We start from the raw sequence: 24388 nt of genomic DNA, 5'->3' as shown, positions 1-24388 counted from the left end.
GGAGAGTTTTCAGAGAAGCCGCCAAGAGGCATGGTAACTCTGGGGGAAGCTGCAGAGATCCAGAGTTCAGATCAGATAATCTGTTGACTAGAAAACTGTTATTTCTGCACTCCACAAATCTGGTCTTAATGGAAGAGTCTCAAGAGGAAAGCAATAAGAAATCCTCTTTATATTTTGCCACAAGCCATTGGGACACAAGAGACAAGTCGAAGAGGGTGTTCTGGTCAGAAAAGACCCAAATGTAACGTTTTTTTGTAATGTAAGAAATTTAATGTGTGGCAGAAAACTAATACTTCACATCATTTTAAATATGCTGCACCCACCATCAAACATGGTCGTGGCCGCATAATACGTTTTTCAGAAGGGACAGGGAAGTTTCACGGAGTTGAGAGGAAGATAGATGGAGCCATAAACAGGGTGACCCAGGAAGAAAACCCAGAAACAGACTTGAGGCTGAGACACAGGTTCACCTTCCAGCAAGACAACAAAACAACAAACACTCTCCATGCAACCCGACTCAGTTTCAGCTTGTTTGCAAAGAAGAATAATTGAAAACCTCCCCGCCATTCCACTAGATCTGCTGAACAGGCCTAGTCCAAAAGGGTTACAACTGTACCTGCAGCAACAGGCGGTTCTGAGCAGAAATGAACTTTGAATATTTTTGCCTCCATTTCGCATTTATGTACTACATTGCGTTGGTCTTTTACATAAATTCCCAGAAAAAAAATATACTGAATTACAAATACTTTTTCAAGTCACTGTATGACACCATTCTGCGGCGCGAGCCAGAAACAGCCAGGCAGCTCAGAGGGACGGAAGAGGAGTTATCGAGGTAAATAATTTAAGTAGCTGAGAATATGGGAAGATACACTTGCTCTTTCCCATGCGTGTATGCTCTTACATTTTTCATCTTATATGTGTGAGAGAGAGATTTTGCAGAGCTATGCTCTCAGATCTTGCATCAAATAAAGTGGACAGGCCCCGATAAGCTGATAAGGATCCGGCTGAGAGAAGTACCAGAGCTCCTTACTCACACAGAAGGCTGATATGCACAGAAGCTGCCTATTGCACATATTTCTATTACAGCACAAGAAGACCCTTCTGGCCTCATGATAATTATCGCTACACAGATGTTTTTTTATTGATATTTTAGCAAAATAAGTAGAGTTCTGACCTAAAGTTGAAGCACAGTGGAAGAAATCTCATGTGCTCGCCCTTGTTGAACAAAACCGGGGAAAATGCACCTCAAAATCCTGTTTACTCCCCCAGCTAAGGGAGAATAGAGTGAATACCTGAGAGAGAGAAAAAGAAAGAAAGAAGGAGAAGCTGGGCTACAATAGCAAAGCCCCATTAGTAAATCAGTGAAGCATAAGAAAGTAATTATCAGGCGCACTCCTGGGACGTCTCTAAGTCGCTCTAACTGTCACTGCTATTACTGTTACAACACACAAGGGAGAGAAAGACGGGACATAGAGACGCGTAGGAGGGATACAAGCAAGCATCGCCGCCTGATGTAAACATGTTTTTTTTTTTTGGCACCTGTGTGCATCTAACCTCAGGCAGTTGAGCGAGTTTTGAAATGTACTTTTTTTTTTTTTTACCATGATAGTCAGGCAACAAAGGTCAAGTGCAAAGAATGTGCTATACCCTTTCATTAAGCTGCAGAGCTCAACACGCTCCCAGCGACTCTCACCATTTATATTTGTCTTGATTTTGTCATATATGTTAAAGGCAGGAGCAGAGGCGCTGTCCTTATGTGTGGATAATGTCTTCTAATGTGCAGATCATCAACAGAGGCACGGCTGTGCAAGTGTGCTTTATTCAGACAGCTGCTGTAATGTAACGTTAGCCGGTGTGAGGAGCCTGTAGCATGTATAGAAGTTCTCAGAGGAGGGAGCAGCGCTCACCAGCTGCTCTTCATTCCTGCAGGCTTTTTTCCATTCCTGCTCATTCCTCCTCTTTTAACACCAACTTTCTTCTCTGATGCTTTTTCTCGCTATTTCTCCTCTAGACCCCAGGGAACTTTTTTTTTTTTAATGCTTTTGGCAGTGCTTTAAAATCCAGCTCAATAAGTCTGCAAACATGAGTGCGATCCGTTTTTTTATTCCACTTTTTTTTTCACCTTGCAGGTGTTCAAATACTTATTGCGGTCTATGATCAGGATGTGTCTAGATTGTTTTTGTCTGATCATATTGTGAGACGACTGGCCAGCAAACATAAGGCCCCTGAAACTGTGGAACCATCCGAGAAAGGTAACAAATAAAAAAGAAAAGAATTATTGACTTTAATTACTTGCAAACATTGCGATGAAAAGCTCTCAAAAGTATTCACACCCATTGATTGCTAAAGTATTTTTAAATACGGATCAAACTGACTCATTTTAACTTATATGGTGGTAAACACATTGTAAAGCATAATATATTCAAGAACTTTGAGCTGGAAGTAGCAGCATATGCAGATTTTCACCTTTTCTTTCCTTTAGGGTAAAATTCCTAAGCCTTTAATGTGCAGTTCTTTTGAAGCATATCTCAGATTCTCCATGATTTTGGACTAAGGAACTGTTACTACAATGAGAAACCCTCCTCCTGCACTTCTTGAGGTTCTCCGCTGTGGGTTTAGAGGCATGTTTAGAGTTGCTACCTTGCCAGAAATGCTATTCTTGTTTACCTTTTAGTTTTTGTTTTATTGAAAAAGAAAGTAAGCACTTGAAGACTTGACATGAGGGCATGTTGGTGAGGTGCCTAGCACTAATGCGTTATGAAACATTCTCCAGATTCTATAATTTACAGGCAGAATACTTAGAGGAGTGTGGTTCTGTGATTCTGATGCATGATACCCGATAGTAGGAGGTGGCTCAAATGTATTTTGGTTTGGCCAGGTTCCATAATCTCTCTTATTTCAACAGAAATATTTCTTTTCCCATAATATGACTATTTGATCATCAGAGAACAGCTCTATTGATGCTGAGTTTATATTATAAACAGTTTGATGATACTAATTGACTTTTTGAGGTAATTGGTTGAAGTGTTTTTATTTTATTTGTTGAGTAATGGTGGCAGAACAAATATGCAGGACACTGTTTTTAAATGCACAAACTTTGTTCAGAAAGAAAACGTACAGTTAACAATTGACCGCATCCAGTTGCGCTCCAACCAAGTTTTTTGTCTGAATAATGTGATGTTCTCTATTTGTAGACTTTTGCAGTAATAAAAAGACTCTTGAAATAGAGATTACATCTTAACATATTTAATCTAAAAGGCAGATGGATGTTTACAGCTTCAGGACTGGAGTCTCATACAAAAACAATGTGAGATGGGCAGATATCCCAACGCCACAAAGTCTCCAACTCTCGCCCACATCAGCTTGTATGGATGAGCAAAGCCTGCTAAGGATTGGTCGATTAATCCATGTTGTCTTTCGGGATCCACGTCACCATTAGACTGAGAGCTTATTCAGGGACGATAACTGTCCATGTGTTTGTGTGCCAGACGTCCTTGGGTTTGTTTCCCTGCTAACTGTCTCATAATTATGTGATATTATGTGTTGGTCTGTCAGATAAAATCCCTAAAATAAACATTATAACTTGTGGTTGTAATGTGACGAACTTTGAACAAGTTAAAGTGGCTCAAACACTTTGCAGGAGGCTGGACCTGCTCTCTAAATGACTTAAAGATAGGCGTGCTTTCTAGTGTTCCAAGTTTTTGACATAACGATTTTTGCATTTTTATTGCTTTTGTCTTCAAACCCCTTCTGGAAATGTATTTCTACCCACTGCATTTGTTTCTCATTCCCTCAGACACAGCACAACATAGCCAATTAAAATGAAAGAACACCCAGCTGCGCCTTAATAACCAAACATCCCACAGGAGGCCTGGAAGTCCTGACTGACACCTCGCGCACACGTGATGAAACTCTGGCTGCGGGAGACGCCGCTTGCCTTACTGACAAACCTGGTGACGTAACACATTTCCATAAGATGGATATAAGAATTGCAGACCCAAGATACACAGACACCAGCTTCTCTGTTCTGTTTCATAACCACGTTCGAGCGGCAAACACAGTTGGGCCACACAGGATATGAAACCTAAAGCCCAAACCAGATAAACACATTTATCACACGTTCTTTCATTCTTTATCTCCGTTCAACACACCTCCCCCCCTCTCCCTTCCTCCATCCAACTTCCTCCCCAGCCTGCATTTGTGTTACCCAGATTTATGACATATTAACAAACATTAAACAACAATCACTACTTTCATTTCCTGCCATCTTGACAGGTATTCCTCCCCCCACCTAAACTTGATTCCCTTTCCTTCTTGGATTGCTACTTTTTTTTACAGCCTCTGCATCGATAACATTCTTCCCTCGACATATGCAGCCTGTTATTAATCTCGACACACATGCTTATCTTTATCTTGCCTTGTTTGTTTGTTGAGGTTCTGCAAGCCGCTCATTATGCAGGAGGGTGGAGTGCATAGTGTCTGTAGGACCTTGTCCAACATGGAGTTATCCCTAACCCAAAGTATGTACATTTTAGAATACTTTAAAAGGGAAAATTATATGTGGTGCTAAACATTAGCCATATAATTATTTAAATTTCCAATGATTTCTTGCCGATTAGTTTTTTTAAATATCAAGTTTTTAAAAGTTAAGAATCGTCACGAGATGTTTACGTAGTTTAGCAACAGTGCTAACAGCACATAGCCTTGGTTTCAATCTGAATTCTCGCGTTATTTATGCGTTCACAAACACAAGAGAATCCATGTTGTACCGCTCCCGATTCATCCGTTTGAGACCAAACCAAAACATGTTCAGGCCAATCCCGTTGCAGTTTTATGGTTTAAGGCGGGACATAAAGCTGCGACTAAACCAAGAGCTGCCGAGCCGCAGCTGAACCAAAATAAACATGGTAGAGCGGGAGGATGAACGCTAATATCACATCTGTTTGGTCACAATCCACGATTTCTTCTTTGAAAGAAGAACAGGAAGAAGTGCCTTGACTAGCTTACCTTTTTGTGGTTTCTCATGACTTCTGCTGCTTAAGTTTTAATGTTATACCATGTTTGGCTAAAACCAACCTTTGGTAGGCGGGCACAAGGTATCGCTTCGACCAATTAGCTCAGAAAATTCGGCTGAATGTTCCTCCTTTCCCCAAACAGATTCAAATGGAGCAGTACCAGACTGATAATGAGCGGAACGTAAAGTGCTGCGCATCATCAGCCTGGCTTGCCAGATTAAACAGTGCCGAGTTTGCGACTTGGCACAGCGTTTAAACCTGATGTCCGTCCTGACATAAGCGGGATTTGAACCCAGGTCCCCCATATATACCCCCAAAGATGTGCACTTACCCTGCTACAAGCTAGACGGAGTTAGCCTATGGCTAATCGTTAGTACAAAACTGTCAGACCAGCTGTGCTTGTTCACATTCCACCATGTTAGATAAGTGTAGCAAATTGGCAAAGTTGCCAGGATTGTTGTGTTGCAGCAAGAAGGTTCTGGGTTCGAATCCAGGCCCACATGGAGATTTCATGTTCTCACTCCACGCATGGGTTGGTACTCTGGCTTCTTCTCACAGTCCAAAGACCAGTGGTGACCTACTGGTTAGAGCATTGTGCTTTTGTCCCAGAGGTTCTGGGTTCAACTCCCACAGACTGCCATTCTGGCTCCCTGAGCAAGACCCTTAACCCCAGATTGCTACCTGGCCACAACATACATTGGAATTTATGTTGTTGCAATGACAATAAATGTGATGATGATTAAAAAACAGCTAAAGTCTGACTTGCTATAAGTTTCAAGCCTTTGTTGATGGCTTGAAGCTGTTGCTGTAAGTGAATGGTGCATCTTAGCTGAGTCCAGTGATCAATAAATGGATGAACATGTATATAAACAAAGTGTAATTTGTCAACAGATGTCTAGGCTAAAATTAGGATGCATTTGTTTTGAAACAGAAAGTATTTTAGACTTGTAAATCAAGCTTTTAGATGTTTGTGTTGTGTAAATGTAAATATGTTTTAACCAACACTGACAAGTACGTCAATTAAAACGGGGTCATGTGTTGGGACCTCTCACCTCCAACCACAGTTTTATGAGGAATAAATTCATCTCCAGTCCCCATTTGCCGTTGTAACATCAGTGCTGCATCATCTCCTTCACAAGATGGAATTAGCAACTAAACTTCAAAGGCTCAGAGCTGCTGCTTCTGTACGAGACTGTAATAGTTACAATTTACCAATTCCAATTTTTGCTGAACATCTGACATTTTGCTTGTGTGATAGTAAAATCGACGTAGTGTCAGAAGTTTACACAGAATCAACCTCTACTTTTGGATCTTTCATGTAAATATGTCTTTACACTCATCACTATTCTTTCTATCTTTGGCTCTAAATTAAACAAAATACAGAGATTTATTTTTCCTGCACATAGATATCACAACTATGACAATGAGATGAAATACAACACGTTTTGGTTCGTGTGTCCCTGTGTTTTCTTTTATCTTTTCAGTTATGTCTTAATGAGGTTAACACAAAGTCTAAAACTGGTTCTTTTGCTCAGCAGGTGGTTGCCAGGAGAAAACAGTTTGCATGCTACCTTGTTAGACAAGATTTTAAAAGTTTTAACCGGATTAGAGTCGCCTACATTTAACAACAGTGCTAAAGTTAAAGTCCGACCTGCTAGCAAGCAAAGCTTTTAAGCTTTGAGCCACTCGTAGCACATTTTAGCTGAAGTCAGGGCAATTTACATGCAGATTTGAAAAGAGAGTTGCTATTTTAAATGTACATATTTTATTTTAGGTTGAGTAGGGTATTTAAAAAAAATTCTCAACATTTTTTTGGTTAACAGTAAACATTTTTTTTTTTTTTTTTTACGGTAAGTGTGGCCCTGCTTCTCTTTGTAGAGGGGTTTAGTTCAGAGCTGCTGAGTAACGACCGGACGTGGCCTGAAGGAAGGAGCGGACAGACAGAGGTTCGTCAGTGGGTTGATACAAAATGATTAAATCAGTTTAAAGCTATTGCTGCTAAATCCCATTGAATGGTTAAGGAAGACTCCCAGCAGGGAGGGGGAAGGAGAAAAGGACTTTGGAAAAAGTAACAGTAATCCCTGTCATTGTTCGGAAGACTGAAAAAGCAATGATCCTTTCATTCTTTCTAAAATGAAGCTTGAGAAGATCTCATACTTACAAACACACACTCTTTTGATTCCTATCACATTTCTAAATCCTTTTACTGTTCTCCTACACTGCAGAGATTTGAGTGAGGGTTTGGCTTTATATATATATATATATATATATATATATATATATATATATATATATATATATATATATATATATATATATATATATATATATACATAATATTTCCATGATTATTTAACATTTTAATTTAAAACAAAACATACAGGAGCTACAAATTCTTTATGAAAATAGCTATTAAATGTAACCCTAACTCTCCTTGAATATGAAGCCGGTAGAGAGGACATTATGACATCACCAACATTACGCCAGCATGAGAAGCTGCAGTCACACGTGCTGTTTTCCCTAAAACACTTGTGTCTCTTCCCTTTTTGGCTGCTTGCTTACATTTCTGCTGCTTTGTATTCACAACACAGATTGATTTGACCGGGTCACATTGACGGAAGAGTTTTCATTTCCTAATGGAAAGCCAGCGGTGCAGTGGGCGTGACGCTACAATGATTTTAAGTAGAAAGGCGGGGTACAGTTCCGGTCAGAGGTTGACGTACACCGAATCCAATACTTCTCGGCTATTTATTTGAACTGCTTCTCATATGGAGTAGATTTTTTAAAATAAAATTGCATTTAGAAAGTTAAATTTTTTTGTGGATTTTCCGTAATTCATAGAGTCAAATATGTGCGCATAGCCCCCTCTAATATGTAGTCAGATGACTCATTCCTTCAACAGGATGCTACCACCATGCTTGATGACCCTTCTTCTTGGTTTATATTTATATGAGCTTTTGGGATGATTTAGATCTTTTTGCCATGTAGCCCAAAATTCCTGCCGGCACACCTACATTTTCTAACATACATCTTTCCATTGTGGTCTACAAGCTAAGTCTTTGTCTCGTCTGACCATAAATTTATTTTAGGTTGACCATGTGCACTGCGGCAAATCTGAGGTACGTTGACACTTTCTAAGTCCAGGGTGACGTATTTCCCACATTTTCCACTTTATGATAAGCTTTAGTTTTTATGGCTTATTTGTTGTTTCTGATCATTCTACCCAAATCTGTTTCATTTGAGGTTGATTGTTCAGGTTAAAACTCAATTTGTCATTGTGTCAGGTAAATGATCCCAAACACACATCAAAACTGTTTTTATGAAGACTTACATTACATTCCAACCATACGTTAGTGTACTTCCAACCTGTTTATAAGCCACTGGTGCTCAGAGAGCCAGTGGTAACTCACACCGTGAGGAGATGGTGAGAGGAGGCAGAGGAAGCCCTGAGAGGCTGCTTCACCTCCACTATGTGGGAGGAGCTGTGTGATCCTCATGGGGAGGACTTGGATCAAATAACAGAATTCATTACAGATTATATCAACTTCTGTGTGGACTCCACTGTTCCTCTTATGAAGGTGAGGTGCTTCTCCAACAGCAAACCTAGGATTAATCCAGAGATAAAATCGTTGCTGAGGGAGAAGGAAAGGGCTTTCAGGTCTGGAGAAAAGGAACAGCTGAGAGATGTACAGAAAGGACTGAGGAGGAAAATCAGAGAAGGAAAGAGCAATTACTGGAAGAAAATGGAGTCGTAGCTGCAGGACAACAACATCAGGGATGTCTGGAAAAGCCTAAAAATAATCTCAGGTCACAAACAGAACGCCCAGCCTGTAGGTGACTTGAGATGGGTGAATAAGCTGAACTAGAACTGCCCTCAAACTCAGCCTAATACGCTACAAAAACCCTCATCTGGCTGCTCTTCCACCCAGAACTGCACATCTTTCCACCTCTGAGCTGTCAGCCATCCCCTCTGCTTCGGACAAAGCCACTAATGAGCCCACCCTGTCCTCCTCAACGCTCCAGGTGAGGAACATCCTGCGGAAGACCAAAGCGTGGCAGGCTGCAGGTCCGGATGGCATCAGCTCCAGGCTTCTGATGTGCTGCATAGATGAGCTGTGTGGTATCACGGGTCACATCTTCAAAATCAGCCTAAAGCAGAGGAGAGTACCACAGCTGTGGAAAACCTCCTGCACGGTACTAGTGCCTAAGAAGTTATGCACACCCCAAAAAACCTCAACAGCTACAGGCTGGTAGCACTAACGTCACATCTGATGAAGACCCTGATCAGAGACTGATCCTCAACCATCTTCACACCCTGCTGAGGTCTTCACTGCATCCCTTACAGTGTGCCTACTAGCATGGCATTAGGAGGATGATGCCATCATCTACCTGCTGCACCGAGTTTTGGCCCATCTGGAGAATCATGAAACCACTGTGAGGATCATGTTCTTTGATTTCTCCAGTGCGTTCAATACAATCCAACCAGGACTCCTGAAGGACAAGCTGGAGCAGTCACGAGTGGACCACCACCTGTTCCAGTGGATACTGGATTACCTCACTGGTTGACGCAGTATGTGAGGACACAGGGCTGTGTCTCTGAGAGGTTGGTCTGCAGCACGGGAAGACAGCAGGGAACTGTTTCTGTTCACCCTCCACACTGCAGACTTATCCACCAGCTCACCAGGCTGCCACACTCAGAAGTTCTCTGATGACTCCACCATAGTTGGTGTAATCACATGTGAGGATCAGTTACAGTGCAGACAGTGGATCCAGAGCTTTGTAGACTGATGCCAGCAGAACAACCTCATGCTAAATGCAGCGAAAACAACATAGCTGGTGGTGGACCTTCCCATGTGCAGACCCATCTCACTGACACAGGTGAACATCCAGGGAACTGATTTTGAGGTGGTGGACTCTTATAAGTACCTGGGTGTTCACCTGAACCATAAACCGGAATGGACTCATAACACTAATGCTCTTTACAGGAAGAGTCAGAGCAGACTCTGACTCAGACCTGCTAAGGAGGCTGAGGTCTTTCTGAGTGCAAAAGAAGCTCCTGAAGACCTAATTTAACTCTGGGGTGGCATCAGCCATCTTCTATGGTGTGGTCTGTTGGAGCAGAAGCTAATCTGTAGCTGAGAGGATGAGGCTGGATAAGCTCATGAAGAAGGGCAGGTCTGTCCTAGGATGCCCCCTGGACCCAGTGCAGGTGGTGGGAGACAGAAGGACTGTAAGGAAAATGACATCACTGATGGACAATGTCTCCATGTCCATGCATGGAGCTGTTACAGAGCTGGAGAGCTCTTTTAGTGACAGACTGCTGAATCCCAGATGCTCCAAGGAGCGCTTCTGCAGGTCGTTCCTCCCAGCTGCAGTAAGACTTTATAATCTTGGCTGCTCCCAACAGACATAATAACCGTTTACATAATACTAATTGTTGCACAGGTTCTGATCCAACCATTGTTTACACTGTTCCCAGATGCTAAGGTAACTTGCATATGCCTTTGCTAGGGATGCTGCTGCACTATTATGCATATTGTATTATGGTATGTTATGTAGATATTGCATATTCTATTATTGTATGTTATGTAAATAGGCTGGAGTTTTTTCCCACTGGCAAATTTTTTTTCCCCCTTTGTTCCATAATTCACGCTGGTATTTCTGGTATTTATTTAAGGATCTGCTACGCTTGGTGTTTCTTGAGAGCTAACTTTAGATTAGACCGGTTTGCTCTTTTTCTTCTTCTCTTTTTTTCTCGTTGCTAATAATTGTGTGTAACTGTCTGTACGCACACTGTCACTGTGCAGTGAAAGTGTGCGTGTCACGCCCGAATTTCCCCATTGTGGGACAATAAAAGGAATTCTTATCAAATCTCTTATCTTATTAGAAGAAGAAGAAGAAATCTTTGTCATTGCAATTGTACATTGCAACAAAATTGGTGTCATTCATCCCCTAGGGAGCAGTGGGCAGCTTTTACAGCGAGGAGCAATCTGGGGCTTAGAGTCTTGCTCAGGGACCCATAGTGACAGTCTGTGGGGATTGACCCGGGAACTTGCAACCTTCAGAGCACAAGTGTACTGCTCTAACCACAAGGCTACCTAGTATAAGTATCCTAGTATAAGTGTATATATATATATATATATATATATATATATATATATATATATATATATATATATATATATATATATATATATATATATATATATATATATATATACCAGACTGGAGGTACAATTTTGGCCTAGCGTCAATTAGAAAAGATTCATAAGGGATTCAGTCTTTTAGACTCTATTCTTCTTTTTAAGACGTGTTGTTGCGTTATCATATCAATCCTTCAATAAACACTTTAAATAAAGTTTAAAATTTATATATTTGCTCATGATAGTTGTTTGTAATACATGTGTACCAGAACTGCATATGGAGGTGACGGGTGAACGTCACTCTCCTGATATAATATGAGAAACTCTAATGAGATATTAGAGGTGAAGAATCATCCATATTTTCAACATTCCTAAGATTTTGTTCATTTTGTGTATTTGTTATTGCTGATTTTTTTAATGGAAGAATTAGATGAGGAGTTAAGTCATTTCCCAAAATCATCCTGCTGTCTCCTACTGCTTTATGCACAAAGCAACAGAACAATGTGTGCATGATTGATGAAACTAATTTCTGGAAACAATGGTGTGATGGGAGATGCCTGCATCATAAAATTTAGCAGCAAGGAAATCCATAAATACATCACTGATTCAAAATGCGTTCCCCCATTTATCCATTCTGTCAGAGTAAATCATGAGATCAGTCACTGAAGGTAAAGATTTGCATAATGTGGGTAAATCAGAGATATTAAAATCTGGAGGATGATGGAAATCAATTTAGATATATTTTTCTAGAAAGTGAAAGAAAAAAACCTGAATTATGTCTGGAGAGATTTGATTGCTGGCATGTGAAGGGACAGGTGTATCTCACAAAGCTAGAATATCATAGGAACTAATTTTATTTCAGTAATTCAATAAAAAAAACTATTGGGCCAAACTAAACTATGATTTAAAGCAGGGGTGTCCAAACCTGGGCCAGAAATGTCATGTCAAAAATACTCAAACGCCAAAATATATAGTTTAAAAAACTAAAATTGGCCAAAACTTATACTGTGATCTTTTTTGAGCAATGAGCAATATTGAACAATTAAGGCTTTCTGTAGGATGTGTAAACCACTGTAGATCCAAAACTTAAATAGGTTGAGGTTAAATGACCATGCCATTTGCAAATTCTTTTGGCTTTGATTGAAGACACATTTATATCTCTATTATTGGCAATAAGAACAGGATTTGATTCAGTCTTTCTTTGAAAATGCTTCCAGTATTTAGCCGATTTTATTAAATGAATTAAAGCAGATTGTGGTGCACCAAACTCTGCACCACAAAAAATGCTCATTTCATAGATGTGGTCCTATATACTATGAAATTAAATAAAAAGTTTAAAGTGTGGTTATTAAAAGATGAATACTTTGTGTTGTTCCTAACATTTTCAATTGTAAGATTATTTTACCTCGTCATTAGTAATTTCTGCCTAATTATAAATAAAAAGTCTCCATGTGCATGTGCTGATGGACCAAATCATTCTTGAGTAGTTGGAGGCCGCACAAAATCAGTCCAGGGGCCAGAATACCCCACCGGCCACACATTCAACACTGCAGATTAAGAGCAATATACTTTATATATCACTTTATCTTTTAAATTTTGGGTGATTGTGGCAACCAGCTAATGAAAACCTAATATTCAGTTTCTCTGTAAATTGTAATATGACCTAAAAAAAAAAGGATTTTTTTCATATAAATGCTATTTTATGGTCTACTTAGTTGTTGGAAACACTGCTGACTTGACAGTTGTCCTGCAGGTACTCACTTAATGGCCACAAAATGTAAATGCTAACAAAGCTGGCTGTCCACAGAGAGCCGTATTTTAATGGAAAGTTCAATGGAAGGAAGGCGTTTGGTAGAAAAATGTGTACATTTAACAGGGATAACTAGAACCTTAAGACCAGGCCAAGCATTGAATGAATCATCAACATTTATAGAAATTAGCACAATAAAAAACTGTGAGTTACTACAAGGCCTTAATGAATTAAGATGCACCTGTATTTTAAAGATAATTATGTTATGCAAATTCCATTGCCTAGTTACCAAATTCACATGGAAATGTTATGTTAGTTATTATAAAACCACAATATACTAAAGGAGAAATAAAACCACAGAGTATTGGGGTGTGATTGGCTTTCTTGAGGTTTTTTTCTGTTTCATTATAAATTCTAAACAGCAGGAACAAAAATAAAAACAAGATACATCAACACGCCACATTAATCACGAACAGTGTACCACAAAATATACAGTATACAATAAAAATAGAGAGAAATAAAGCATTGAGAATATCTTATTTAAAAAAGAAAATCCAAATACAAAAAAAGTCCCAAACAATTGTATTTTTCTCAGCGAGCAAAAAAGTGTGGAAAAAGGAAAACTCAGTAGTTCCAAAGTTAAGAATCCCCTTTCTAAAAAAAACAAACAAATGATATAACACAGCATTCTCATATAACATGTCAAAAAAATATAAAAAAAACAAAGACAGTGGTCAAAGTCTTAGGTCTGTTGAACAATTACAACAAACATTGGAAAAAAATAAGTTTTCTGGCCACAAATAGTGGTTTGAGGTGACCTTTTTTTAAGGAAATTAAGGTCATATGCTCCAGTGTATAACAAAGTAAAAAAAAAAACAATGGATTCAACCTGCTATCCAACTTTTTTTGGCCTGCTGACATAGAAAGAAAACAATGTCTGAATTACGTACCTAAACACTGACAATAAGATGAAGTGTCTATCAACACATTTAAACTGGTAAACAAGGCGGAGAAAGAAACATCACCTATTATGAAATAACCCCCAACTCTCTTACTTGATTTCTCTCTTCCCTCCTTGTTTCAAACTGGTTTTCCTTGTCTGGCAGATTTTTTTGAGCTCAAGATGCAAGAAGGATTTTCCTGGCCTTCCACCAATTTTAACAAATGGTACCCTGCAACTATTTGTATTCTGAAGTCAGAATGTTCTGTTCTACATCAGAAATTTTGAATTAAGCAAGCTGGAAATCTGACTTGGAGAGCCATAAGTCCACAGCTGATGTTGAGCTCTTATTCAATATGGTGGCGTTAATAAAACATAGCTAAAGCTGCGGTAATAACTGTTCGTTTTCACTTCTGACAGTTTACCGTATATTTCACTAAACCTGTGGAGTTATGGTATTATTTGCAGTATTTTTGAGCATATTTCTGTTTGAATGCATAACGTTGATTGAGAAAAAACTAATTTTCTAATCATCTTGTACCTACCACTAATAGTTAGCGCGGTCACTTAGGACAAATCCAGGCTAATTCAACAGTTTCACCAACTTGCCACTACAACTCCTTTAACTTGGAGGTGATGTCATTCCCAGAATTTGAGATGAATATAACACCAGGTTAGCAACCACTTTCACCATGTTCTCTAACAGGAGAGTCTGTTTTTGAACTTACAGGGAAGGTTTATAGCAAAGCATTAAAAAAAGGAAAGAAAAGAAAACCCAAAATAAAACAGAAAATGCACATAATATACATAGATGTGATAGAAAAGTAAAAAAAAAAAAAAAAATTGTACAACCTAAATGCTGGCTTGTTTGGTGTCTTTTGAACAGGATTTAAAACCGTAAGTGATCCTAAACAGTTATTAAATACCTGTCCCGTTTCTATTAAAAGCTACGCATGGGTCTTGAAGACAATCAAATGCAAAACATAACCAGGTAGTAACAACGCTGTAAAACATCAGTAAAAGACACAAGAAGTCTTAGGCAAAGATTTAACAGACAAATGGTGCGATTGAAGGATTACATTTTGTGAGTGAAAGTCTTCTACAGTAGTGACAGTAGGTTATAGTATTTCCCAACATTCCCAGCAATAATTTAAGCTCAGACTGCAAAGCACAGAAGCTTAACAGCGTAATCACTGAATGAAGACCCAAAACAGAAGAAGACACAGGGGGTTAATGAAATAATGTGACTGAAAATAAAATGTATCCGATGAAGCATTTTGATTTCGTATGGGTTATTTTAAACTCCGAGTTGGATGGAGTTTTTTAACAATCGTATATAGCAACAAAAAAAGTAGAGAATCTCCACTCAGCCGATCTAGCCTAGGATGGAAAATAAGCATAGCCAAAGCTAATTATGGTGATCCATGAAGCTATGAACATGCATCCATCTCCCAACACCGGCAATTGTTGTCCCCATCACAATCATGAGTCAGAAACCAAAAAAAAAAAGTCCTGTTGTCCTCCAAACTGTCATCCTCATTCATTCGGCCGTCAGAGTTATTTCGATCATCCGGTTTGATTACTAAAAAGAAAAATACAAGGAAAACAATAAAATTATTAGAAGTATGTATGGGCTTTTATCAATTGTTGCAAACAAAGTCTCAAAAGTTTTTTTTTTTCCTTTCATGTCCAATTCAACATAAATGATAAATAACAGGAATATGTTAAAGACCAGAACATACACCTTTGTAAACGAGTAAATTGTCAGGTTTAGAATAAAACAGAATAGAATAGAAATATTCTTTATTGTTCCACAGTGTCTCAAGAATCAGAGACTGTAAAGTAAAGGCAAAATTACAATAAAAGGAGAAAAAAACAACCTGTAAAAATTTAAAGTTGCATATTAAAAAGAAATGTAAGAAGTGTGCAACTGAGCAGGGTGGTTTTAAAAAATGTGCAAAACATGGATATATACATACAGTAAGCATAAAAAAACACCAAGAGACTATTTAGAATACTGAAAAAAATACATACACTTCTATTCTGAAGTTTAAAACCCTCAGCTCAGCTTGAATGTTGATTAATGTCGGGCTTTACGCTTTCAAACTATCTGATTTGTGTTAGTCCTGACCAAACACCAAGTTGTATTCAAGTTTCCATCATCTAGCTGTTTATTTAAAGTAACGTTTATGAACTTGGAGGCAGTGTTCAGTCTTCATTATTCAAGAACTTTGTGCAAAGCCCCAGCACCACCAATAACGAAGTAGACCCATCAGCATGATGCTGCCACCAACATAGTTGACAGTTCTTGGGCTCAAGAGCCTCAAATTGGCCCTTCCAAATCTTACCCTTGATGCCAATTTCATCTTGGATGGTATTTTTCATTAGATGCTGACATTAAACCGGCTTCACTGCACTGAGACGCTTGGTTGTTACTGGAATGCTCATGAACAGCCTCACAAATTTCCTTTGATCTGAGAGGTATAAAATCATCCAGACAGATGACGCGTTGACACAGTTTGGGCTGAAATGTGTAAAGTAGGCTGACACTATGCTTTTGGACTCTTTAAAGCCAGGTCCGTTGCAGGAAAGACAACAATTTAAATGTACTAAACCAATTCCACCATGATAAATTCCAAGCTGAACGATGCCTTGAGATTCTTGATGTCTAGAAAAACCAAACGGTCGTACAAGTATACATCAAATATTGGTGGGTGTGTGCCTACAGCATATGTGTAACCTTGACCATGTGTGAACTAAAGAGAATTCATAATACATTCAAAGGTTATTACAATGATTTAGCCCTAGAAAAAGAATGGTTCAAACAAACCATTCAAAGCCAAACATCATTATGATATTTTTACTCATAATGACCGCATGTCAACTTCTGGTCAAAACTGTATGCTTGTATTTGCTTCTTAAAAGCCCAACCAACTAGCTGAATCTTTTTTTTCTTCTTTAAAGAAGTAGTACGGTTTCTAAAGCCAGCTTTCTAAACTCAGGGGTACAGACTTTAAATGTCCTTCTTAAGTATGTTTTATGGGACTTTGATCCTGATGTGAGTGCAGTACCAGGCCAGATTGTTTTCTATCTTCAAGACTTTATAAAGTCTCAATGTTATAGTTGCCATCTCTTAAAAAATCATATTTGGCTCCCTAACTACATCAAACAACATTTAGTCTGTGCTATTTAGATACATTCAGCTCAGGGAAGCACAATTATCTTAGATAAAAAGTGGTAGCTACGTGACTGAATGTAACAAAGTACAATGTATCGTAGTGTTAAACGTGCCACACAACTTTATGAAAAAACAAGGAGCTGCAATCACACTTAAGCATATCATTTCACAATTTGGAAAAATATGTAAGTATTAGCTCTAAATCTTCACATTTGGTTATGCAGTATTCACCATGTACGTATAGTTTAGGGTAGAAAATGTTGTCATTTGAGAATTGGCTTCCTGTAAGCAGTCAAAAATCATCACTTTACTCACTAAACCAAGACAACCCACTTGGTCTGCAAGGTTTTAGAAAACAGCTTACTGATTTACTTTACTTGTTATTAGAATTCAGCAACTAAACCTTAGTAAACCCACTTAGAAGTGTTTGAAATGCCATGCTTTGTATACAAAGCAAAGAAAAACACATGCCTAATCTCCTTGTATTTGCTCAAATGTCCTTCAGTTTGACGCTAGGGGTGCAAATGAAACGAGACTCATTAAAGCTGGCATTAAAATTAACTCAACTTTATGCCTAGGATGAAATATTTGCAGTGATTATCTGCTCTGAGCAGCTGTCAGACTCATGAGCTCATTTAAGATGAAAAATAACCTGCAAGGCAATTATCTGCTAAACTTTCAGTGATGGCCACATTTACTGCAACACCTGGTAAAAATGTATAAAAGTCTTGAAATTGATTCTTTTTATTTATTACAGAAGTGATACACTGCCAAATAAAAATATATCCTATATTTAATCTAAAAACATTTATACATGAAAAAAAAATCACACATTAAGACAAAAATGATTTTAACAAAATAACCAGTGACACAAACAATTGGTATCCATAAGAATCCCTTTAAAATAAAGGTAATTAAGATTATTTGCTTTACTTTAAATGTTTTAGAATTTTAACCTCTTGGTCTTTAAACTTTGATTTTCTTATTCTTTGGGGTATAATGGTGCATTCCTTTTGCACCATTAAGACTAACGAGTCGCAGATTACGTCATCTCCGCCTTTTTGCATCCCATTCCTGTGATCCTTGTTGGGCACAAAGCCATCGTTAGTCATACAAATAAAGCCAACGCAAGTCGCAGAATAAGTTTTAAAGTCACAACTTATTGCAAAATCTTCGTCTTTTCTGAAGCCGTGCTGAGCTGTTCGACTGAACATGAAACATTAAACAACAGTAGGTGGCGATGCTTCATTGCAGGTTTGGACAATATGGCCGCTGTTGTTAAAACAATGACAGTAGTGCTGTTCTTTGTGCAAATAAACAGCGCTGAAACATACCGTTTAATGAACACTGAAAGGTGGCACCTGTATGACTGACTAAACGCTACATAAATAATAGAGAGCTGCTAAAAACAGTCAAAGTATGAGGTTTTACTCAACGTTGCTGCGAGTAGCAGCCATCATCAATGTCAAAGTGGGATACCATCTTGTCGCATGGCCTTCCGACTCGTAATACCGACTTTAGAATTAGTTAGAATTTCTAACTCGGAGGACGACAATTACGACTACCCAGGATAAATGGAGCGCAATATAAAAACAACCGTTTTCTTTTTGATGCTGGCCACTATAATGGATCATATTTATATCTTGCCTCTTTGCAAACCAAGGACAATCTAAAGATTGGGCAAAGACGATTGGTCAGAGATCCCTTGCACTGTGTGCTAACAACCTTCTGATAAGTTATTGTGAAAGACAAATCAATATCCTAAATGTCCTTATTTTAAGGCTTTTTACACATCTTTACCAACAGCACCAATAAATGTAGCTGCCACTGTATTGGAGATCTATGAACCCAGATCACTCTAGTCCCTCCCTGGTCTCACCTGTTCTGTGCTCACTTTTTTGTTGAGTAGACCGGCCTCTTCATTGGCCTTATCCGACTTCATCTCCACCACAATGTCGTTAACATTACTACTGGCCCTGAAAAGAGAAAAAAAAATTAAAACAGCAGGGGAAAAAGCTGAGTACAAGTCCACGATTGACGAGATGACATCATTTGGTTTGTTTCTTAAAATCCCTACCAAACTGATCACAGAAGACTGTACTGATAATCTTGCTCACAGGGCAGACAAAGCACGAGATGATCGCTGTTATCATTCATTCCATGTTTTCTCTCCTGGCATCTACTCACGGTTCCTGCTTGTCCTTCTTGCTGCACATTGTGGTCTTCTTGCTCAGGAAGTAGATGAGGGAAACCAGCAGCAGAAGAAGCAGAACGCAGACCACCACAGCCACGACGACGGCGCTGGGGCCTCCCTGCTGCTTGTCGGCTACAGCGCCACAATAGAGGGAATGATGGAGGGGGAGGGTGGTGGGGTGGAGGGTTTGTGGGACAGTGGGGAGCAGATTTAAAGGTAGGAGTGGGGGGGGGGATGGAGGGATGATCAAAGGGAAGAAGGTGGGATGTGGGGGAGGAAAGGAGGAGTTTTTGATTTGCAGGGGGAGAGAAGCAGTATGAGGGGTGTTTGATTTGTGAGTTGATGGAGGAGGGGGGGGAGCGTGTGGGGAGGGGTATTTGATTATTGGAATGGATTGAAAGGGAGAGAATGGGGGTGGATGGGATCCAGGTGAAAAGAGTTAATAGGTGGGCGGGTGGGAGGGTGGAGGTAATAAAGGGGTGGGGATCGGGATGTGGCGTTAGACTAACTTCTGAATGCAATGACTGAAATGTGATGGGACCCAGACACAGGGCCTTGTTCCTCAAGAGGAAAAACACACACAGCTGACCAGAGCCAGAAAACGACACTGAACATACTCACCCGTCGGTTTACACTTGTATTACTATAATTTTGAGGACAAGGCATGACGTGGCAAGACATGACAGACGTGCTTTTAAGCTGACTTTACCCTGTCTGGGCAAAAGTGGAAATGGACTTTTATCGTAACTTTTAGCGCTTTTAGACTTTTTCTCTTGGTGAATTGAGAAATGCACTTTCTTTTTTTTGGAGTGGCTTTATAGCGGGTTCGATGATGGACTGTTTCTTGGCTTGCAGCGCTGACGTTCTGGCATCTCATCTGTTTGCCTGGCAACCACTCATTAAAGACAAGACTCCAGCTAAATTTCTGCTTCTGGTTGTGAAACATTATGAGATTTTTTATTAGGTTCTGTGGGCTTTCCTCAAGTAAATAACTGGTTAGGAATGCTTTCCGCAATTTTCCTTCATCAACAAACCAGAAAGACGTTAGCTGCATTTCCAAAGGAGTATTTTTGAGAAAATGCTGGTTAAATGTTTTTAGATGAACTGGATCTGTGTTGATTTCTTAACTAATGAAATAACTTTTAACATATCACAAGGAATGAGGAACAATAAACATGGCTTAAGGTCAGTTTGGAGGCTTATGTCTTATATGTTTCTGTTGAAATAAATAGTCAAAACAAAGAACATGGTGGTTGTAAGGTGTTGTTTTGGCTAGGCGACCTAGAACATTTTTTTTTCTCAGAACACAATTTCCCAGAACCTTCTATTTTATCCTTGCAATCAACTGTGTGCATTTCCACTGTGGGGTCCAAAACCAGCCTGTTTATGTCAATTACATGTACCAACCACAACAGTACAGTCCAGAATATGATTATAAACAGTAAAGTCAGACTAATGCAGCATTAAAACTGGATTATTTAAAAACAGTTATGGTTTAAAAGCTAAGGGAAGTCCCTCCAAGGGTATAAATACAGTTTATTTTAAATTAACTGAGTGTGTGTAAGAGAGGGGACAGGAATTTCAGATAGCAAAATAAAAGCTCTGATGTCTGGTAACAGATTATTCTGTCAAAGCTTTTACGCTCTATAGCTTATGTAGAGTCAATCCAAAGCTTTTGAAAAAGTGTTCACGTACCAAACTTTAAGGGATCTACTCACTTTGAAACAGTTGTGCATTGTGACCCTGTGCTCTATAGCCATAACTTGTGAGCATTTCCCTGCAGTTACTCTCTAAAACTGCATTTCAATAACGTCACAGTCAGATAGTTTGTAACATTTATCAATACTTAACCATTAAGACTTAAGTAAGGCAACCATAAGAAGCATTAACAGCAGACACAAAGCAGCAGCAACTTCTCAACAAATGTGTCAGTCTTTCAAACTTAAACTCAACTAATTATACACAGTCCTAGATTTTCTTATCTTTAAAAAATATGTATGTATCTTGGTACATGAAAGCTGCAAACTGCACAATGTTACCTGTAAGCAGTCAAAAATCATAATTTTACTCGCTGAAACCCCTAAAAATGGCTTTGACAAGAGCGTTACTCCACAGCTTCCACAAATGGCTAAAAGAAGGAGTCCACACTTAATTTAATCAATGCTTCCACTTAGATTAGTTGAGTTTATTAATATATTTTGATGTTTGTGCTGCAAAACATTTCAAATAAACAGCATGTAGCTAGATTTGAATATTGTTGGCACACAAGAATACTAATTAATCCTGCTGTGTTACTTAAATGTAAACAAATATATAAGCTTTACAGGAATTTAACTGGAAGAAACATACTACTAGAAATATTCATCCAGTCAGAAGTTTTCAGCAGCTTCTTATCTCAAAGCTTCAGCTATACATACAAATCCATGTATAAATAAACTTACTCCCTTCCAGGGCTGTTTGGTGTAAATTTTAACTATTGAAATCTGATTAGTCCTGGTTCAATGTAAATACTGGGATAAAAAAAAAAGAAGAAACTAATGGAAACTACTAAGGTTCCTGGAAAAAGGATCCTGCAGTGGAAATGCACTTTTGGTGTGATTTAGTGTGAACTATTAATTTTTTTCAGGTGTACATTAAAACTGGCATGGATATTTTATTTAAGGGAAACATTTCACAAACAGTTTATGAACATCTCAATAGTCAATGAACTAGAATTTCAGACGACACCTGAAACCGGTTTAATTTTCTGCCAAATAAAGCTGAAAAATGTGTATGTGCATACTAATCACAACATAGTCTTATGATTTTATTTTAGAGTCAAACATTAAAATTTTGATTCAAGACTTCTTAAGATAATTTACTGCAGAATTTATTGGCAACCCTGGAAAAAAATGTGTAAGGAATCTGAAAATAACTCCATGCTTTCAATGCAGTAGCATAATGTTACACTAAAATAAACTGCTGCAGTTCTCTAAATGTGTTCTTTGAAGATTGTTTACCTCTTTTAACAGCCATCTACCTTGCTGTGGTCACAAGCTAAAACTCAATCATCCTCCAGCTTTGATTCTTACAGTTGTTTTAATTGTTGCTCTGACTACAGATATGGCAAAGCAGGTTACAATGTTCTTGGAGTTTCCTGACTTACGAAGATCAGCATATATCGGGTTATCAGAAATAAGTCATGGATTACTAATCACAAATTCCCAGACACTCTTATGTGCTCATATTATAGGAAACGTTAGAAGTAGCAATAATTACAGCGTTGGTAATTTTGTAAAAACGTGGGATTTTCTTTTCATCCATCCACTAAATAAATACATTTTCTATTTGATTTAGATTTTTTTTCAGTGTACTTATCATAAAAGATTAATTGATTTTATTATTAGTTTAATATCTTTTGTAGGTATGTCATCATTTTCAATCTCATTTTAGAACTAACAGTGTATTCATAAAACAAAATGTCCAAAATATTAAAGAATGTTTATATGATTTATCAAATTTTTTCACGTTAACTTTTGATTCTTTATTTTTAAGACTTGAAATGCAAGATTCAAACAAAAGGTAATTATTTATACTTTAGACAACGTCATTATATATATATATATATATAATTATTTGCCTACATGATTAAATGCTAAGCGAAATGATTAAAGGCCAATTAAACTTAAAGCTGTACACCGTACCAGCAAAAATCTATTTATCCTATTTATAATGTACAATTTCCATTGTCCTCGCAACTACAGTAAAACAAATAGGCTACAGATACACAAAAACGACAAAGAGTGCTAAACATAAATACATTAACCCGTGTGTGTAAACAGACATCAATACACACAGCAACTTGCAGGCCTAGACGAACAGCAAAAGCACGACATGTCAGTAGGGTTAGCCATACAGACCTGACGTAAGCACAGGGTTTCCAGAGAGCAGCACTTTGAAAGAAAGAGAGTTTTCAGTCCCATTGCATAGCAGAGCAACAACCAAAACACACACAGCACTGAGAGCATCCGCACAAAAAAAAGCCAACAGTGACTACATCTACGCACAGCACCAGGAAAAGGAGAAGAGCAGAAAAGTGTGCAGTTGGAAGAAAAGGGGGTGACCAAAAAGACACAGTCAGGGGAAAAAAGGAGAGGAATAGTAGGAATAGAATAGAATAAAATTCTTTATTGTCCCCAAGGGGCCACAAAAACTTAGTAGCATCCAGAAAATATAGGACAGACATCATACAAAGGTGACAACAGAAGAAAAATAACAATATACAATATCCACAGTGTTCGGTAGCAAGAGGGAAAATATACAAGATTACAGTACGGCAGAGGAAGAGGTGTAATTCTGAGAGTGTGTTTGTGTGTATGTTTGTGAAAGATGAAGGGGCTGGGGCAACAGGAGGCGGATGGATGAGAGGTTTCTAGATTACAGGGTCTGTACAACAAAGAGTCCTGAGAGAAGGAGTGAGGAGAGGAGGAGAAGGAGGGAGAAGGCTCTACCTTGAGCTGTGTTTGCTGCAAGAGAGAAGAAGAAACAGGAGAAAGGTTGGGGCTTGTGCTGCTGAAACATGGCCGACTATAATTAGATGGCAGCAACGGTTAGTAAATCAACTCCCAAGTCTGAGATACCTTGCTGGATTATACATACACAAATGTCACAAGTGACATAGTGGAAGAAAGAAGCTGAGCTACAAAGCAACTCTGGTATAGTAGCTGGATTCATACAGATCCTGTTAAGACTTAGATAGGCACTCTCACAGCAAAAGAAGCAATTTGAACACCCATTAAAGACAATTTAGTTGCCAAATTTAAACCAATGTCAACCTGTTAGTAGTAAATATTCTACTTGCATTGCTGTAGAAAGGAATTTGCTGTCATAAAGCTTTATTTATTCTATTTTTTTCATTTAAGTTATTCATTTATTTATTTATAGAGCACTTTATAAATAAATCAAACCAAAAGGCAACCAATATGCTGTGCCGGTGAAAAACAAATACAATACAAAATGAAAATGACAAAAAATTTAAACGCAATGAGCAATGAAATACAAGGCTGACAATATAAGCTATCAAATCTTAGTTTAAGGGAAAAGGGGCTAAAAGCGAACTGCTCTGAGAGAGCAAACAAAAAGATGTCTTCTTCTCCTACTCCAAGCTTCTCCTGAGATTGAAATAGCAA

General features: G+C 38.5%; 1 protein-coding gene across 4 annotated transcripts in view; it reads right to left on the bottom strand.

The window, feature by feature from the left end:
* Positions 1-13272: 13272 nt before the first annotated feature.
* The window catches only part of bcam (basal cell adhesion molecule (Lutheran blood group)), a 79894-nt gene continuing 68778 nt past the window's right edge, over positions 13273-24388 (bottom strand). Inside the window, exons 13-17 of one of the 4 annotated variants that reach the window (XM_036135290.1) lie at positions 23711-23725; positions 23120-23152; positions 19214-19352; positions 18921-19002; positions 13273-15430 (exon numbers count right to left, since the gene is read on the bottom strand). In XM_036135290.1, the coding sequence (XP_035991183.1) occupies positions 15428-15430; positions 18921-19002; positions 19214-19352; positions 23120-23152; positions 23711-23725 (272 nt within the window). In that variant the 3' untranslated portion in view covers positions 13273-15427. Of the gene's footprint in view, positions 15431-18905; positions 19003-19213; positions 19353-23119; positions 23153-23710; positions 23726-24388 lie in introns of all 4 variants that reach the window. The other 3 variants (XM_036135289.1, XM_036135291.1, XM_012881760.3) reach the window with 3 other exon arrangements.

The sequence above is a fragment of the Fundulus heteroclitus genome, chromosome 3, assembly GCF_011125445.2.
Source record: "Fundulus heteroclitus isolate FHET01 chromosome 3, MU-UCD_Fhet_4.1, whole genome shotgun sequence".
Lineage (NCBI taxonomy): Eukaryota > Metazoa > Chordata > Actinopteri > Cyprinodontiformes > Fundulidae > Fundulus > Fundulus heteroclitus.
Note: the sequence above shows the minus strand (reverse complement) of the source record. Positions and strands in the feature narration are given on the sequence as shown.